This window comes from Hydra vulgaris, chromosome 12 (genome assembly GCF_038396675.1).
Source record: "Hydra vulgaris chromosome 12, alternate assembly HydraT2T_AEP".
In the NCBI taxonomy this organism is placed as follows: domain Eukaryota; kingdom Metazoa; phylum Cnidaria; class Hydrozoa; order Anthoathecata; family Hydridae; genus Hydra; species Hydra vulgaris.
The window spans coordinates 41974443-41995000 of NC_088931.1; the positions used below are offsets into that span (position 1 = coordinate 41974443).

A 20558-nucleotide genomic window follows, 5' to 3' on the forward strand; every position below is an offset into this window, starting at 1 on the left:
AACTTCAAGGAAAATAATCAATTGCACTAGAATGTTCCGCGAATTTTACGAAAAATAATATTTTGCCGTAATTGTCAGCGAATTAATCATATATTATATAAACGAAATTATTAGACGATATAAACGAAATTATTAGAAGATATAAACGAAATTATTAGACATTAAAGTAAGTTTTATTTTTAGTTTAAATTAAAATTAAAAATGCATTTTATATTAAATGCTTAAAAATTAAAGCAACAGCATTGCTAAAGATTTTCTAGTATCTTACACGGCACAAAAATGCTGTCAAAGTTTTATTATTTATTTGCGTCTAATAGTTTTCATGCTGTATGAATCATATGAAAGTTTTATATTAACATATTTTTTTATATTGTCAAATTATAAATTTTTCATTAGATTTTGTTTTTTAATAAATCTGGCAAAATTCTTTAGCATGTTAAATAAATAGAATTTCTGTATAGTTTTTTTTGTTTCAAATAATTTTTACAAATAAACGTTAAAAAGTTTATGTTTTTAGAGTCAATCAATCAATCAATCAAAATTATCTGAATTACATGATTTTACAATTCAAGGGTGTTTACAAATAGTATAATTACTAATGATGCGTAAACACCTAATAATAATGAATATAATAATAAAGAACATAAGAATAAAATAATAACAACTCTAAAAATCATAACGTTAACAATAATAATAACATTAATAATAACTATAATAATAAAAATGGTATTAATAACAATAAAAATTATGGTATTAATAAAAATAATAATATTAATAAAAATAAAGTTAATAATAATAGTAACAATGGTATATTTAAATATGTCTATACTTATCTACATAAGAACATACATAAATATACATGCACATTCACACACATATTAACACACAACACACATACATACACATATACACACATTTGCACACATACATATACCCACACACGCATACATATACCCACACAGGCATACGCACATACACATTCAATCATTGTACAAGGACGACAAAAAAGCTGTACATAAATGTAAAGATTCTAAAAAAAAAAAAAAAAAAATAAAAAAAAAAAAAAAAAATATAAAATAAATAAAATATACAAGAGAGAGTATTTTTAATAAGACTATTAACAGTGATATATTGCTTTTATTGATGTTATTATTCTAGTAGCTATCCAAATAGTGTTTTTTTAATTTATTGAGAAAATTATATTGAGAAATTGAGTTTTCAGTTTTAAAAGAATGAGGGAGATTGTTTCAAGCATTGGTGCACTGATGTTTAATTGATTCGCTGCCAAATTTTACTGTTCTAGTATGTTCTACAAAGATATTGTTGCATGAAGAGGATCTTAGGAAGTGAGAATGTTTGTTACATATTTGAAGGAAAAAGTTCTTGAAGGAAATTGGAAGTTTATCATGAAGATAATCCCATACAAATAAATCATTTAAATAAGTAATATTGTCGTTAAGCCGAAGAATTTTAGACAATTTATACTGTAGAGAAACATTGTCAAATAGAAAGCATGGTATTATAGTATGGTATTATCATTGTTTTAGCTTCTTTGTTTCTCTGTTTGGATGGTTTGAATGATTCATATAATAGTGTTTCTTCAAAATACATGATCTTGAGCATCTTTTTTCTTAAATCAATTTTTTCTTATCATATAGTCACATGGTATTAGTTAATATTTAATATATAAATAAGTGATTCAAATTGTTTATGTAAAAAAATGACATGACTGCAATCAGGATTGTTATCTAAGGACAGATTATTATAAATAAAGTAATCAAAAAAGCAAAAAAGTATCCCTTAAAGTGATAAAAAAACGAACAAACAAAAAAAAAAAAAGTCAACTCTATAGGTGCCAAAGGATGTAACATATGACCTTTCAATCATTATCAGTGGGGTGATTTTGTTCTGTCATTATTTGCCTGAAATTTCATCATTGCCTAGCCTAAAAAAGTTCAAAATACTTTATTTAATAAAAATTTGTGAACAGCTATATACTATTATAATTGTTTTAGCTTCTTTGTTTCTCTGTTTGGATGGTTTGAATGATTCATATAATAGTGTTTCTTCAAAATACACGATCTTGAGCATCTTTTTTCTTAAATCAATTTTTTCTTATCATCTGTAACACATTTTCTTCAGGTTTTCCTACCTCTGCTCTACCTCTTTTGTCAAAAATTTTTTATGCTCTACATGCATCTTTACCCTCTACATGCCTAGCCCATTTTATCGCTTATTAAAAAGTATACATTGCCACATTTGTTAAATCAATCTTTGTTGTACTTTTTTTGTTTGTTGTAAGTCATAAATGTCCGAATGAACAAAAGTGACAATTCAATATTTTGTGAACTATAAAATTTTAAAATACTAAATAATAAAAAAATAAATTTGAAGTTTTGAATGACTTTAACTGTTTATGTAGAAATAAAGTTTATATTTTATATATTAGGGTTTTATTACTATGCTGAATGGGTTATATATATTTTTTGTTATAAAAGATGGGGTTAAAATCTTCCTATTATAATGGAAAGGGTAATAATTTGTTAATATTTTATAAAATCTAGTAAAATTGTAATATTATTTGATTTTAATAGGTTGATAGTAAGTTATTTCATAATGTTTAGATAAATAGTATTTAATTAACATATTGTTTTTTATTGTTAACTAAGTATTATCATTAGAGATATAAGTTGATTTTAAGTTCTTATTTTTTTAAGAAAAAACCAAGGGCTTTTTATTCATTTACCTTTTAAATTATTTTAGAACATAACAATTTTAAAGTGTTTTAAGCATTATCACGCAGATTTCTAATCAAAGTAATCATATTATTTAGTTTTAAGTCTTGAGCATTAATATTTGTTGTCTGATAACAAGCATTAATAGTTTCCACACTTGGGGTAAAGAAAATATACTTTAGGTTTTTGTTATCAAATTTTACCTACCAAAAAAATCAGTATTTTTTTATAACTCTCTCTATATTTTTAAAAAGTTTAATTTTAATCAAAAAAGATATAAAAATCTGTAAAAGCCAAAAAACACAAAAACTAAAAAACCTTTTAAGTTTTTGTGTTTCACTTAAAAATGATGGATGCAAAAAACATGATTTTTTGTGACTCTATTTATCATAATAACTTTATATTTGTTAATAATAAGTTTGCTTTTTGTTTATGAGGTACTTTAAATCTTGTTCAAGTTATTTTGCATGGGATCACCTTCTAAGTAGGAAAAATGACTACTCCAATGTTTGGATGCATAGTTCCTGGCAGACTGGTAGGTTTTTAACATCTTACTGTGTTACCTGTTATATATTTAATAATTTAACAATGTATGTTTTAAGTTTATTTATTTAAAAATTTATCGTTAGAAATGTTTATATCTTATGTAAAATTTTCCGTGTCAGTTGGGCCTACAAAAATCTTGACCTACTAAGTTGTTCTACAAAAAGAACATCTGTAAAAAGTGGAACTAATTTTCAGATGACCTAAATTGATTTCTGAGGCCTAAATTGTTTTCAACCAGTTATAGTCTTTTTTATTTTTAACTAATTTATAACGTTTTCGTTTTTAACCAATTTATTTTTTGACCTATTTTATAGACTTTTATTTTCAACTGATTTGAGATAAATTAATTTCCAACTGATTATCTGGTCTGTGTTTTTAACATTGTTTTTTTTAAACTACGTAATTTTTTTTTTTTTAAATTAACAATCAATAAGTTTTCCAAGCATTCATTGAACCTTATACCTCCTGATTCTGAAGACAGTGCTTCAACTGCTGCGCCAAGGCTGATCAAATTTAGCTCGTATTCAAATTAACAACAGAATATACAAAATAAATACCAGAAAGGCGTAGTTATAAAATTAAAAATACAGTAGATTGAATATTTACTAGGTTGAAAAATCAGTAGATCAAAAATACAGTAGGGTAACAATTTACAAGGTTGGAAAATAAGTAGTACATGTTTTAATTAGGTGTAAATATAAAAATCAAAATTTATTGGTTGAAAATCAAAAATGTCATAATCTATGATTAACGAAATTTCAAAATTAGGTTACCAAATTTTCTTAAAATGTTTCTAAAAAATCTCTCAATTAAAAAAAAAAGTTTGTATATGTATATATGGATTACAGGATTACATATACAGGATTTATAAATTGTGTGGTATTTTTGTTTCTTTAAAAATATTAAATATTATACTTTTATCTCATTGAGTATGCTTTCAGGTAATATGATATCAGACATGCAGTATGTCTATTTTTGAACTATTATTGACATTTTAATACATATTCTATAATTTATATATAAACTTTTTTTAAAAAACATACTTTAAAAATTAAAAATTTAGTTTTTTCAAAATTTTAATGGTAAACTGAAAACCTGAAATTGAAAAACAACTCTAAAATTTAATTTATAATTTTTGTGAAGTTTTGTGAAATTTTAACTTCAAAATATCTGTGTTGTAAGTAAAAGTAAATGTTAGTGCTTTTTTTGCAAATAAATTTCAAAAATGTAATATTTTACTGAATGACTGATATTATAATCTAAATGAACATTATCATTTTAAAGTACCAAGAACACATTTTAAAATAATCTGATTTGATAAAATGTGCTTGTGTTTGTATTTTATAATTTAGTCAGCTGTGTAAGAATACTTCTATAGAGAGAGTGAGTTACCATGGTACACTTTTGGGTTTTTACTTCATAACAATTCTTTTAATACACTTTTTTTTAGGCGATTGGTTCAATTTGTGGAATGAATTTATACTTACAAAATGTTGCCATATGTTGTTATGCTGTTATGCCCAGATATGGTATATGCTGTTGCCATATCTGGGGTGGATCTTCTAACGATGTCTTTTCTCTTTTAGACAAGGTGCAAAAATGCATTAAAAACATAGTTGGACCTGCTTTTGCAGCCAACCTCCAACCATTATCACATCATCATAATGTTGCTTCTCTTTCTCTTTTCTACAAATACTACAATGGGCACTACTCTAAAGAGCTAGCATCTCTTGTGCCATCTACTAAAATTCATTCTTGTGTTACTCGTCATTCAATTAAGTCTCATCTTTTTTCTGTGTCTGTTTCTAAGTGCTCCAAAAACTCTTATTCGTCTAGTTTTTTTCCTCGAACAACAGTTCTTTGGAATTTGCATCCTTCATCTTGCTTTCCTAATTCATATAATTTTCAATCCTTTAAGTTGTCTGTCAATCATTATTATATATGTCAATCTTGCTCTACAATCCTCATTTTTTCTCTTCCAATAAATTGCTGTGGTTGCTTTTCAGCCTTGTTGTGGTTGCTTTGCAGCCTTGTTGGAAGCGAAGATATTTAAAAAAATGAAAAAATTAAATTTTTTAATTACCAGTATAACAAGTTAAACTTGTGAGACTATTTAAAGTAAAATTAGTAATATGTATCAACATACCCCACCCATAGGGTACCTTATTTGAGCATCATTAAAAAGTATACCAATTGCTTTATTTTTAGTTTCAACTTGTTTTTTCAATAATTTTGTTTAATAAATTAAAGAGCCTATAGATTGTAGTTTAAAAAATAATTTTACTTATCGATAGCAGCGTGGATTTTTTTCAAATGGTCATGGTTGACCATTTGAAAAAAATCAGAGATTTAAAAGCAAGGTTTGAAATAATCAGGATGTTATTTGGAAAATGCGTATACTAAATGCGTATTTTATAAAATTATTTAAATTTTGGAAAAGCTTTAAAAATAGTTTTCTTGTTTATGATTCGCTACTTTAATTGCTAGCGGGTTGTTAAAGTGAAAAGTTTGAAAGCGAAAAGAAGTAAAATGCAAATTTTTTCCTTAATCTTTTTATTTTTCAATACTGGTTTTTATCTTTGTTATAAAAACATTCCAATAAATTTATTTTTTATCAATATAATTTAATAATTAAGAATTAAAAACTTATTGATAATTTATATCAATATAATTCAATAATTAAAAATTAGTAATTTATTAATAATTTTATATTATTAACTGCTACTTATAATATATAATATTAACTGCTACTTATAATATATTTAAGCATGTATTAAATTTATCGTTGTTAAAACTTTTATCTAATAATTGTTGCATGTTAATAAAAACCAGTAATTTTTTTGCTTTGACAACCCTGAACTCATTAATTCGCTTTTTTGACAAATGTATTGCATGTAGCGTACGTAGCGTATACGTAATGGCGTAAACTATAATCATTAAGTTTTTTGCTTCACTTATTTAAATTAATTTTATTTTACTGATGTTAAAAATCCTTTTTTCTTAAATGATTGAAGTTCTTATTTTATTACTATTTTAATATAAAAATTTTATATATTATTTTATTTATAATATAAAATATATAATAAATTATGTATTTATTAATTATGTATTTAATAAATTATGTATTAGTTAAATATGTATTTAACTATGAACAGTTTTTCTTTCATCTGCACTGCACAAGTCAAATTGTTTTATTTTTCTCTAAACTGTTTTATTTATCTTCTTGTAAGTTTTGCCAAAAATTGCAAATAAATGAATGAAATGTTTATAGATAAATTAAAAATTACTAATTGAGCACTTGCGCTTTTTTTTATAACAGGATTATTAAAAAAGTATATATATATATATTCAGGCTTGGCCAGGAAGGTGTGCGATTTCAAGTCATTATATGACCACACAAATAATATTTTGTTTTGACAATTTAACCACGGTTTTTAACAAATGCGCTGAAAAAATTGGTTTTTAATTACGTTGAAAATAAATAACTTCGACACGTTTATCTTTACTAGCGTTGTTGTATTAGCAGAGCACTTTTAAATAAAGTAGCTAATGATTTTAATTAAAGTATCATTGAAAGTTGTGTAAATTTTTTTTTAATTTAATTTTATAAGATTTTATTATAAGTAAATTAAAAAATATAAAAATTATAAAAAAAATAATTTAAATTTTATAAGCAACAACTTTAAACAGTGACAGTCTCTTTAAAAATCTTCATATAAAAATCATTAAAGTTAATTAACTCAAAAAGTAGAAATATTTTGTTGAGAATAAAAAAGAAAGAACTTTTTGAAAGCTATTTGAATTTAAATTTAATCTTTACTTATGTTTTTATATTATTGAAACGCATTTAAATGAAGTAACAAATTACTGCTAATAATTTTTTACAAGAATATTAATCAATAGTACATATATTTTTATATATTTATATAAGTATTTTTCTTTTAATTTAAATGTCTTTAATTAAAAAAAAAGTTATATAAACTTATAAAAAGTTAAATAAACAATTTATATATATAAAAATATATAAAAAGTTAAATAAACAATTTGATTATTTTTTCTTTTATTTACGTTGCTGCAAAGCGATGCTAAGAAACTTTTTTTTAACTTTTAAATGTGCGCATTTGTTAAACAATTGTTAGATGTAAGTTTTTACTTTATTTAATCAGCTTTTTGCATAATATTAAATTATAAAAACATTTGTAAAAATAAACGGTTCAAAAAGTTATTTATTCCAAACATAATTTAGATAACCTTATCATTATAGTTAATTATTTATTTTAGTTAAGTTTTATTTTTATTTTTTTAAATTTAGTTTTAGTTAAGTTATTTTTATTTTATTTTTTGTTATTTCTTTTACAAAGATTTATTTGCTTCTTCTATGATGTTTTTTTTAAGCTTTTTTATAGTTAAGTAAAGATTTTTCAAAATGTATACAAACTTTCAGAACATAATAATAGCCGTGGTCAAGTTTTCAAAAAACACAGAGTTTTTGCGTGGTCATATTATGACGTAAAATTGCACGCTTTCCTGGCCAAGCCTGTATATTTATAAAAAATCTTGTTTTATGTAAATTTAATAATTTTTAAAGTGTTTCATTAAACAAATTGTTAAATGTTTTAAAATTTAATTTTAAAATTTAATTTTTAAAATTTGTTTCATTAAAAAAGTTGCTTAATGCTAAGAAGACAAATGTTTAAAACAATTTAAAGTATTAAATATTCAGTCTAAATAGTGTCTGCAAACAAGAGTTAGTAACATTATTATTAACTAATTAACATTAGTGGTTTTTGAAATGATTTTATTGAGTAAAAGATATAAAATAAAATATTTTCCCACCATTTGCAAAGTCATTTTAATGAAATGAATTATTTTTAAATATATTTAAAATTATTAATTGCCAGTTTGCACTTTTAAAAAAAGCATTGATTTTATGGTGGCCGATTCTAGACAAGAATTCAGGAAAGCCTTTCTAGGAAAGAAAATGAAAATTCTTGCTATGATAGAAAAAAATATGATTACTTTTTAGGATAGAATAATTGAAGGATAGAAAAGAAGAAATACATATATCCTTTCTGGCAAAGAAAAATGAAAAACTTGCTAGCAAAGACTTTTTTAGGATAGAAATCGCACAAGTAAAAGTCATTTTCTTTCTAGCAAAGAAAATTGGAAAAACGTACTAGCAAAGAAATTTTAGAAAAGAAATTTTAAAAACTTGCTAGCAAAGAAATTTTAAGAAAGAATTTGCGCGCAATTTGGTAATTACAGTTATGATTTTTGATTGAATAAATGTTAAATAATTATAATCGCATTAATTTTGGTTCGATCAGAAAAATTAATTTTTCTGATCGAACCAAAGTTTTTTTGGATTAATGAAATAAAATTCTGTCGTAGCAAGTTTTTTAGATTTATTAAATAAAATTCTTTCCTAGCAAGTTTTTTGCATTTATTAAATAAAATTCTTTCCAAGCAAGTTGTTTACGTTTATAAAAAATATTCTATAAAGTATTTCAAGTTTCTTTTCAAAATTTCTGCCAAAAAATATTCTTTTGTAAAAATTCTTTTCTAGTAAGGTTTCTTTATTTCTATCATAAAACATTCTATTCTGAAATTATTCTTTCCTAGTTTTCTATCCTCATTTTATTCTTGTCTAGCATGGCACACCGATTTTATTTAAAATTGTTATTATTAAAATAATTTTATTCTTTACCCTTCGAGTATTAACTTATTTTTGTATTTATAAAGTTTAGTCAAGAAGAACTTTTACTAAGATTTAAACAAAAATTTTGAAAAGAAAAATTTTGATTTTCCAAAAAAAGCAGTTGGCCGGTCAAATTGACCGCTCGCCTTAAGTTCCTTATTTTCCATGCTGGAGAGACACATTGAATAAGATACCTTATATATATTTATTATAAGATAAACTAATAAATTTCTTTGTCATCAAAAAAACACAAATTTTGACCCTCCACAGGTCTAATGATGTCAATTGATATATATTTTTCAAAACATAGCTCTATTTGTAACTGATTTACCCAAGGATGCGTCCTTTCCATTTTCATAGACTTTAAGACTCCTGGTTCTCGGGTCAAAAAATAGGGGCTCCATGGACTCCGGAGTCCAAATTTATTTATTTTTTAATAATTTTTTTAGTCAGTTTATCAGAAATTTTAGGGATGAAATAGTTTGATTACTGTGCTCAATTTGTTTGATTACCATGCTTAACTTCTCTACACTTATTCTATGACCTTCCTAAAATTACATAATTAGTTAAAAACCTACAAAAAATAGTTATCAAAGTCGTTATTTTAACTTATATATTAAGTACATATTTGAATGAAAACATTTTAATGCATTTTTATTTAATATAAATGATAAATTATAGCAACTCAAAAATGTTACAAATTTTATTCTTACTTTAACTAGTCTGGAAACTGGAATTTGTATATACAGAGTTAGATGATCATGCCCATCTAGCACAAAGCAAAAATGATGAACACTGTTTATGAAACAGAGGTACAAAAAACATTCCCTCTAAGTCATAATAGAAATTGTTTTTAGTAATATTGTGGGATATATGCTTAAACATTAGAATACCATTGATGAAGGAGTCACCACTCAGTTAAACAAAGGTTTGCTACTTTAAAACTTAAAAGGAAACTACAGCTTTGGCTAAGGTTTGAGAAAGAACTTGGAGTTTCAAAAGTATTTTTGTAAACTCTGATGTAAAATTTTTTAGCATTTCTATCAAAAGAATTAGTTACAATTTTTTACAAGAGACTTCTCTGCAATGACTTTCTTGATACTTGAAATATCTATACTTGATTTTTAAAATTTTTAAAGTTCTTTTATTCAGCTTATAGCAGGGTAACATTCATCTTTGGCAAAAACCTAATAGGTTGAAGGATATCCTCTGCTTTTTATTTTTTACTAAATTTTTCATCAGTAATCATATCCTTGTATTTGGCATTGAGGTGACATGTAACCTTGTGATATACATCTTTTTTTTTCAAAACTAACACATAAATATACTAGGATAACTTAAATTAGGTAGCCTAACATTTGAACTAAAATTGAGGTCTGTTTTCAACAAACAGCAACTTATTAGCAGCTATAACAGTATTGAGTTCATCCAAATTATCTAAATATTCTGCGCCAGAAAAAGTAATTAAAAAATATTCGATGCACTCTCAGTTCGGTCACCCTAAAAGTTTTGGGTAATTTATGAATTCTATTGATAACAGCTCGCGTTTCCAGGTTAGTAAAATACTATGACTATGCTTTTATACTTTTTTTTATTAGTAAAACCTGTTAAAAGAATAGTTTTTTTTAAATTAGTAAAATCTGTTAAAACAATACATTAGGGAAGAGCGTTAAAATATTTCCTTTTTTATTGGTTTCAATGCAGGTGCCTAAACATAATTCGGCATCTAGCTATCAGTGTACACCAAAGGTTTTGCATACTGCATATGCTATCATACACCTTCTATATTCTTTAATAATGAAGTTAGTAATGGTTTGTTAGATAACGTTAATATGCTGATTTAGAGGGATCCCCAAGTGCTGAGACAAGTTGTATATATCATAGATAAACATTAGAAAATGAGTTAAAAGTTAATTAAACTTTCCAAAAAAAGTTATTGAATGAGATAAATTATTGAAAACAAATTATTGAATTACAAAAAACTTCTTTGTTTTTAACATCATTTTGTTTCTTACAAAGAAATGTTGTGGTTCTTTGACTTTTTTTATTTTTTAAATCAGGTCTGATTAACATGCTTAAATTTGACGTCAATCAAAAAAGTTTCTTTCTCAAAAAATTTAATAAAGTTCAAAATGCAGGGGTTTACCTTTTAGCGGTTGAACAAAAATATACAATTTAAGTTTTTAATATCAATTTTACATTTATCTGAAAAATATATTAATTATTTTAAAAATAGTTTCTTGAGAAAATTAAATTATTGAAAACATAAGTTAAAAATATGTATAAGATCATTTTTAATGGTTTCCTGAATTAATTAAAAAAATTAAGGTTTTTAAATCGTTCAAAATTTAACTATGTTGGATTATATTGTACTTAGTGTTGTATATAAAAAAGCTGATTACTTATTTTCTAAGACAAATATCTCGTGTATTTTAAAGTTCGTTTTGCTTAATTACTATTTTTATTATGCTAGTTTATTGTAACTCAAGTACTTAACGATACGTTGAACAAAAAACAAAAACAAGCTACAGCGATTGTTTTTTATAATTGCCGCAGACTAAATATGAAAAATGAATGGGGAAAACCCAACCTAATTGTGTAAAACTGAACTGAGTTTAAAAAACTCTGCGGTGAGCGAAAACATTTATTATTGAGACCAGATGTTTTTTTAATGGAAAAAACTATGCAGGTTTGAAGAGCCTAAAGTTAGGTTCTCAACCGAAAGTATAATGGCAAAACAACAAATGATTTTGTTAATATTTCATTCAATAATTTGTTTTTAAAAGTTAAATTAACTTTTAACTTATTTTCTAATGTTTATCTATGATATGAACACAACTTGTCTTGGCACTTGGGGATCCCTTTAAGATTAAAAAAACCCTGGTGTCCCAAAAATTTTTATGATGTGAGGTACTACAGACTCAAGGTACAAACAGGGACTCCTTGTCTCCGGACTCTGACTTCACATCCCTGGTTTCACCATATGGAAGTGGTTATCACAACTCTTAAGATGTCTCCACAATTACAATGTTTCATGGTGCCCCATTCTCCCCTATATTAATTTTTTTTTCCTTATAAAACTAGCATCATAATACTTCTTAGTATAAGATAACATTTAACACATAAAATAAATTTGAAAATGCATTAAATAATGAAAGTCTCATTTTTTTAAATAAATTTTACATAATTATATTTAATTTAATAATTAAATTAAAGAAATTTCTCAATTCATTCATCTTTAAGTCTTTTACTTGGAACTCCAAGTATAGGGCTTTATAGCGAGTGTAACCTAGAGTAATCTAGTACTTCATTTGAATAACTTTTTTTAAGTTGTATAAATAGGTTGTTGAATTTAATTGACAATTACATTTGCTAATACAATTTTTTATCTTTTAATTTTGAAAAGGAAATAAAGTAATTAAAAATTAATAAAAATAAAATGTTAAGAAGTCTAATATTCTACTTCTTTTGTACACAAGTCAAAACTTTTTAGTAGTAAAAGGACAAATTATTTATTAATATCGTCTTTATTACCACTATTCTATCTGTTTTGAATTTAATTAGGGTTATTACATATCAAATCACCTAATATACCTATAGTGGTATCCATCTCAGATTGGCTTCAAATTTTGACTGCCCATGGATTTTATGTAAATAAAAAAAAAAACAACCCTATAATTTCAGTTTGGTTGACCAATCTGTATAAAAGTTATGAATGAATTGGTATTGACCAAAATTGGCAAAGCTTTACCCAGCCCTGGCTGGTTAAAGCTTTGCCAAACACATCTTTGGTGTTAAGGTGTTAACATTTTAGAATCTAAAATGTTAACACCTTTTAGGCATCTAAATTTAGATAATTATAAGACATCTATCAGTAGTTATCTTTGAGACAACGAATATGAGCTCATATTTACCATCTCAAAGATGATGAATATTAGTTTTCTGAAATTCCATAAGCGTAAGAAAAGTGTGTTATTTTTAATGTACTTCCACACTATTTATGCAAAACCTTGACATAGTCTTTTGAAATATTCAGATTCTTTGAAAGATATTGTCATACTTTCTGTTTAGCAATATGTTGTTGTCTTCATTCAACCTCAGGTTTGATAAGTATGCCTTTTTCATTTATTTGTGTTTAACAAGATGTTCTGAAAGTGAAAATATTTTTTGTTCAAGTTTTTTTAATGGACCAACTTTTAGATGTTAATGTTAGTAACTGAATATTTTCATTCATTTAATTTCCTTTTTCCTTTATTGCATCTAAAAGTTTGTCTAAATTTTACAGATTTTGTTTGTTTTCCAATAATATCTTTGTTCTCTATCTTTAATGGTGACTAAGTTTGTCATACTTGTTTTAAGTTTTCAACTTTCAATCTTTCCATATTTTAATTTGTCACATTTACTGACATTTTTGAAAGGTGATGTTCCTAGTGAAGAAGCACTCTTGTTTAAAATTGTCTTATCTAATATTATATAATAATATATTAATTTTTATATTAGTTGGGTTGAACAACTGTAATCTAATTTGTTCCGCAATAATGTAATTTCTTTAAGTTTGAATTCATTTATACAGTTAGTATAAAGTTTTTGACCGAGTTTTACCTTATTTGTTGTAATACAATTGTGTTGACTTTACATAATTCCTTAATAATTTTCTTGTGTTCTTTAAACAAGCCAAAACAGTATTTTTGAAGCGCATCTTGAAGCAAAGGCTTTTTCATGGTTCAAAGCATATCCTACCCTTTAAAGTAAAACTTCAACATCAGTGTTCACAATATCTTCTAGTTTTATACTCCCAGTCACTATAATAAAATATCTTGTCACAATCTGCAGTTAAAACTTTTAGTTAGCAACATTTCTCTGTCATTTTTTGTTAATCTAAAAAGAATATAAGGCAGAGCAAACATGTAACACGATCTAAAAAAAAAAAATGTAATTAAGTCTTACTATTTTCATTATTAAAATAATTTAAATCAAATTTTAAATATAAATATAAATGACTGCTACATAGTTTAATATTCATGATCATAACCAGTAATGACTGTTACATAGTTTAATAATCATGTGTTTAGAACTTGCTGTCAAAAATGAATGTCAATACACAATTTGTACAACTATACATACATCAAACTTTATAATTTTTTGTTCTTACAAAATTAGATACTTAAATATTAAAGTCTAGAAAAGCAATATTCTGCAGATTTTGAAATATATACCTTATGTATAAAAACAAACTTTAAATTCACATAAAATGTTTTACACTAAAATTATAACCATGTGTAAATTATTTAATTATAATTATATTATATGCATAAAACAACCTTATTTAAGACACTGGTTATAGTATTCAACCTCCACATTTATCTTATCTATTCTTATTTTATGACAACTGTTTATGCTATTTTATATGCTTGCACAATTAATGTGATGTTAATCATTTTTAAAAAAAAAAAATATAGTTGTTGCTATAAGTGTTTAAATTATTTTCTTATGTATAATTTTGATTTTTTCCGCAAGCAGCTACCCTAAGAACATAAAAGTAACAAACATTTAGCACTGCCTATCAGTAGGTAACTGTAGGTATCAGGCCTTGTTTTAAATAAAAAATGCTTAATGCAATAGCTTAATGTGAAGTTGACGTCATAAAATTTTCTTAATTTTTTTAATTTTTTAAAGACATTCGCTTTTTTAAATTAAAATTTTTAAAGACATTCGCTTTTTTAAATTACTGCAATAACATTAATTTCAAAAAAATTAGCAAGTAACAAATAAAAAAATTACGTTATTATTTAACTTCTTTTTTATTATTATTATATGGGAATGTTTATTTTATTTTCTTTTTTTTTAATACTAATTAATTAAATTTAATATCACATTTTTAAAAATGTTTGATATTAACGAATTTCTTTCTTTTCTCAACATTTGCATAAATGAATTAAAATATGTTAAATTTTTGAATTTATAAATGATTATTTCTTAAATTTCTTATTGTGGCTTTGCAACTACAAATAATTTTATATTTTAAAAAAATTTGAGAGTAACAAATAAAAAAATGTTAATTTATTTACTTTATTTATTAAAAGTTTATTATTTTATTAACAATTTTGTTGTGAAAGCAAAGATTAATTTTCCAAACATTTATTAAAATTATATCGCTGTATATATCATTTATTAAAAAATAATCACTAAAAAAAAAAGTTCAACTTACGTTTTGCGCAAATTTTTGATGGAGCTGTTTATATAAAATTTAATTTTGAGAAATAAAAAAATGTTTAGGATAGAAAACCGAAAAAACTATTGTGATAAAAATGAGGTAATTTTTGTTAAAAATAAACAAAATTTAAATATTGGACAATATTTAGTAATATTTTTAAATGAATTTAACAGTTAGGTTAAACCCTAGCATTAACTTTAATTTTAATAAACTTAAATGTATTTTTTAAATCTAAATTAAAAATAATATATTTTTTTTATTAGGATAAAATTATATATTTTATTGAATTAGTTTTAAATTAAATCAATTTTTTTTATTAAATTTTAATATTTAATAATAAATTAAATTATAATGATCTTTGCTTCAAGCATAAAGTATTAGCGTTTTCCAAGCAAAATAATCAATCATTACAATAAAAAAAAAACAAAATGAAAATAAATTTTTAATTTGATTTGAGTTTTTTTCATTAGCAATTAGTGCTTATATCTAACATAATTGTCATTCAAACTTTTGAAACAATAATTTTACATAATCGTCATTCAAAAGTTAATGTGTTTTTTTTTATTTTATATTTTTATCTTACTGCTTATAGAATGATTTAAAAATTAAACAATGATAAAAAGTTGCTTAACCAAAATCGCTTACTGTTTTCGTAAAGTTGCCTAAGGCGTGCGTAAATCACTCTACGCGTAATGCTTTAAAACAAGGCCTGAGGTATGGAACTGCAGCATGTCAAATTTTCAAAACCTTTTCAAATTTTGCATTTTTGCTATTTTAAGCTAAATAAATCAGAAATTGTTATAACTTGATCAAAACAACTGTAAAAATGGGTTGTTTAAGAAATAAACTTTTACTATAAAATTTTTTAGTTGATCACCATTTTTATTATTATTGTAATTATAATTATTATTATTATTGTTATTATTAGTGTTGAATGTACATATTTTATGTGACTTGCACAGCAAAACAAAAATTAAATTCATAATAACAATAAATTAAACTTTGTAATAATGATGAAATAAAATAAAGTTAAAGTTGTTTTTCTCATGTTTGTTGAGTTTGTTTTTGAAAGTATTGACATCAACAGCATTTACAACTTCATTTATTAGACTGTTTCATTTATTTACAATCCTATTTGTAAAGAACTTCGTTCTTGCTTCTAAAAAACAAATAGTTTTTTTGTTACTTTGTGCAACTGTTGGTTATGTTTTCTTATTTTTATATATAAATTTTTTATTGGTGGGTCTCCAAAATACTCTAAGATTATCCCTTTTTATTTTATAATATTTTATTAAATCCCCCCTCTTTGTTTTTCTAATGATGAAAATACAAATTATTTTATTTGCTCTTTATATTATATACCTGAACATTTAATTGTTGCTCTTTGTTGTACTTGTTCTATAATATATAGATGTCTCTTTTATGATAAAGATTCCAAATTAGTGAAGTAAAATTCAAATGTGGGCCAACTAACAAACAATACAGCAGTCTCATTAAGTTTTTAAGTATTTAAAGCAATGCTTTATTTGACCTAATATTCTGTTTGCAATATTTGTAATATTGTTTGTTTGATTGAGATTCACTCCCAACAAGACTGCAAGCAACCACTATTAAGTTGGGAGTTACTAGAAAACAAAGAATAGAGTTAAAGAGCAAGGAAACAGTTGATGGAAGACTTAAAAAGTTGTAGGTTGTAAGATTCAGGAAAATATTAGGATGGGAGAGAAGCTACTGCAACATTTCTAAAGAAGTTTATTAATTTTGATTTATTTGTTTACTGGTTTATGATTTATTTATTTACTTGTTTATTACTTCTTGTTGCAGTATTTTTCATTCTAAATTCAGTAACAAAATTAATAGCAAAGTATTTTCTAGAGATATAAATCAAACACAAGTTTTTACACTAGATAAGACTTACTAAATAACAGAATTTTTATTCATTTTAAATCAAAGTTATCCAATCAAAATTTAAATTGCATAAATTTTAACATAAAGTTGCATAACTTTACACGCAATGAATACGCTGCAAAGATTTTAAGTTTTTTAATATTTTTAAAATGTTTAAAATAGAAGTAGGAGGTCAACAACAAAAAAATAGCAAAAACTGAATTGTTTTTTGAATTTTTTAAAATAAATTAATTAGAAATAAAGCATGTACACAAAATAAATGTGAAAGAGTAAATACGTAATTTTTTTTCAGTGGTTTTATTAATATATTTTTCATTGTGTTTGTATTTCGTTGGCAACATGTACTGATTTCAAAAAAAGATTTTAATTTCCGCATTTAACTTAAAATAAGTTTTAAAAATGATAAAAGAACAAGGTGTTAAAAAAAGTATTCTGTACAAATTTTATAAAAATTCTGAATTTAACTACAATTCCGTAGCAAAAGTTGCAAATGCATTTCTACATCGTTAGTTATGTTGTTTAACATTTTTACTAAACAAAATCAATCAAATGCAAATCTGGTAATGGAGGAAAGGAGGTTTTTCACGATATAAAACTAGTTAGAAAACTGGTTCACAGTTTTTTGAATTATCCAAGCCTCTCACTAAGAGAACGCACAAAAATATGAGGATTTTCTCATTGTTTTGTCATAAAAGTTTAATATAAACATGTTTTTCAAGCTCTAAAAATGTTGAATGACTTATGATCTGTATTAAGAAAAAAATTAATTATATTTAATGACTTGGAACCTATTGTTTTTCTTACAAATAAGTCTCTGAATTTTCGGGACTCTGGATACCAAATTCAAGAAGAAATAATTGATTTGTGACTTTTAACACTGTTCTTTTTGGGATCTTCTCAACTCTTCTAAATATGTTTTTAATTGTAACATTTTTTATTAGTTGCTTTTAACCGTTTAAAAATTAATTAAAATAGATGACCTTTGCTGTAAAAATTATTCATTTAAGAGCGCTGCACATTCTTTTCTTTTTCTTTTACTTTCTAAACAGTAACTATATTTATGTTTTCAATGTAAATTATGCGTAAAGTTTGAAAAATTTTAAGAAGAAAATTTTTTTTTCCACTTCCACAATTTTAGTTCTTTAATAAAGGGTAAACCAAGGCTATTAATTAGAACAGATATTTTATGTAGAAAAACATGACTTGGAGCATAGATAAAGTAATATCGAAAAATATTGTTTTTATAAAAGATGAGTATAAATTGTGAGCAAATGACTTAAGCTTTTACAATCAAGTTTAAAATGGGTTTTTTTATATTTGAAATTGTATGTGTGAAATTTTAGATGATTTGTTTGATTACTATTAAATTTTCTTTTAGGTGCAGTTTGTCTATCAACAAATAAGCGATGCTCAAATTGTATTTCTTCTACCAAATTGTGAAAGCATTAATCATTTAGTAATTTTTTTAACTGGAAGTCAACCTTTTCCTGAAGGTTATGCTGCTTCTATCTACTTATGCTGGCCAAATTCTGAGGTAGCATGGCATATGTTAGGTTTCGTTTCAAATGATAAACCTAGCGTTGTATTTAAAATTGCTAAGGTAATTTTTAATTTATTGAAATTAAATAATTTTTAACATTCATTAGTTCCATAAAATCTGACAATTAAATTAGGCAAAGGAGATTTTTCTATTTCAAGAAAAGATAACTTTTTTACTTCACAATATTCAAGCTAAAGAAAATAAATATTGGTAATAGTTTTAAATTATTGATATCATCTTTTATTTAGTTTTTTTTAATTTCTTTATTAACAATTTTTTTACTTTTATTTCTTTATCAACAAATTTCTAATTTTATTTCTTTATCAACAAATGTTCCAATTATGTTAAAGTTAATATACAACATTAACAAAAAACAAAAAGCATTATTAATTAACTTTATCTTTCTTTCAACTAGCTTATTAAGGGTGTTGTCCACCTAATGAGTGGCAAGTTGAAAATAAAACAAGTTTTAAAGAAAATTTTACAAAAAACTAAAAAGGTTCAATTAGAGTGTCACATTCTTTATTGTAAAAAGTTTTATTGAATTTCAATCAAGCCATGATGTCGAACAGAATCAGCAAGAGCTGGAACCTGTTGTGCAAGATATTGTACGCTGACCATGTCAATTTCTTTGAGGCATTTCTTGATGATCTTTTTGTGTAAATGATCTAAACCTTTTGCCTGCCAGTTCTTTGCATAAACCTTACTTTTCAGAATGCTCCAAAAATTATTTTAATAAGCACAATTCTGGGGCATTTGGAGGATTGTCTTCTTTTTGGGCAAAACTCACCTATTTGGCCTCCAGGTAGGAAATGATGGTTTCGCGTAATGCTCTGATACTAGGTCAAAATATATAAGCATTATCTGAATGGTGCTCTGCAATAGGCGGCATAAATCTTTTTTGAATACATCATTCAAGTAGATCTGTTGGTTGATTGTAATGCCGCTTGGAAGGAGGAAACGCTTTAAAAAGCCATGCTCGAAAAGTAAAGCCAGAGGAGCAGTTTCTTGTATTTGGCTATTTGGTGCCATTGCCGTTAATGTGTGAGTGAGATAAAGTGAAGTATGATTCATCATCTAAAAATGCAATACTTTTTTTGCAACTTTTCACACAGGAGACGGCATGTTGGTCTAATCTTTATTTTCTGGTCCTCCATTTGCTTCGGAATCTTGATTTTCTTTCTTGTATGGATAGAAGACTTGCTTTCGAGTGTCAGGGAAATGTATTGATGACTACATTCAAGTTGTTGAGCTGCTTGGTTTTTTGAAACTGTGTCCTTATGGTCAAATATCATTTTTAGTTGCTTTATGTTGGTTTTGGTCATGATTACCTATTTTTTGCCACTACCCTTGGCACTTTGGTGACCAGATTCATTTTCAGCTTGGCCGATAATCCGGTAAATGGTACTTCTCAGCATTTTCTCAGCTACTAAGTGCTTAAGAGTGAATGATTTTGCCTTGGATCTATTGGCTAGATGAAACTCATACATCTAGCCAATAGATGTACAAGTATATGTATTAGATTGTGTTTCATATTCACTGATGCATTTTGGTTTCATTTTTGAAAATGATTTCTAAAGCAAATACAGATAAATCAATCAGAAATTTGCTACAAAATAGGTAGTTTACATTAATATAAATAATGTAATACGAAATATTTTTTGTCTGCTAAACTTTGTCCTACTTTCAACTTGCCACTTGTTAGCTTCTTTAGTGTGTTTTTTTTAATCTAGCTTTTTTAGGGTGTTTTTTGTTCATCAAGCTTTTTTTAGGTGTCTTTAGTTCACCTAGCTTTTTTAGAGTGTTATTTGTTAATTAGACAAAAATATTTTTACTAATTTTTATTTTTGCTTTCAATTTTATTCAAATGAAGTTCTCATATTTTTATAATAAAATTATATATAGAAAATTTTTCCT

The 20558-nt window shown here is 24.8% G+C and overlaps 1 protein-coding gene across 1 annotated transcript in view; it reads left to right on the plus strand.

Moving 5' to 3' along the window:
- Nucleotides 1-33: 33 nt before the first annotated feature.
- The window catches only part of LOC100210672 (protein Hikeshi), a 27888-nt gene continuing 7363 nt past the window's right edge, over nt 34-20558 (plus strand). The window contains exons 1-3 of the mRNA XM_065813305.1: nt 34-166; nt 3173-3270; nt 18480-18701. Of these exons, the coding sequence (XP_065669377.1) occupies nt 3229-3270; nt 18480-18701 (264 nt within the window). The 5' untranslated portion in view covers nt 34-166; nt 3173-3228. The remainder of the gene's footprint in view (nt 167-3172; nt 3271-18479; nt 18702-20558) is intronic.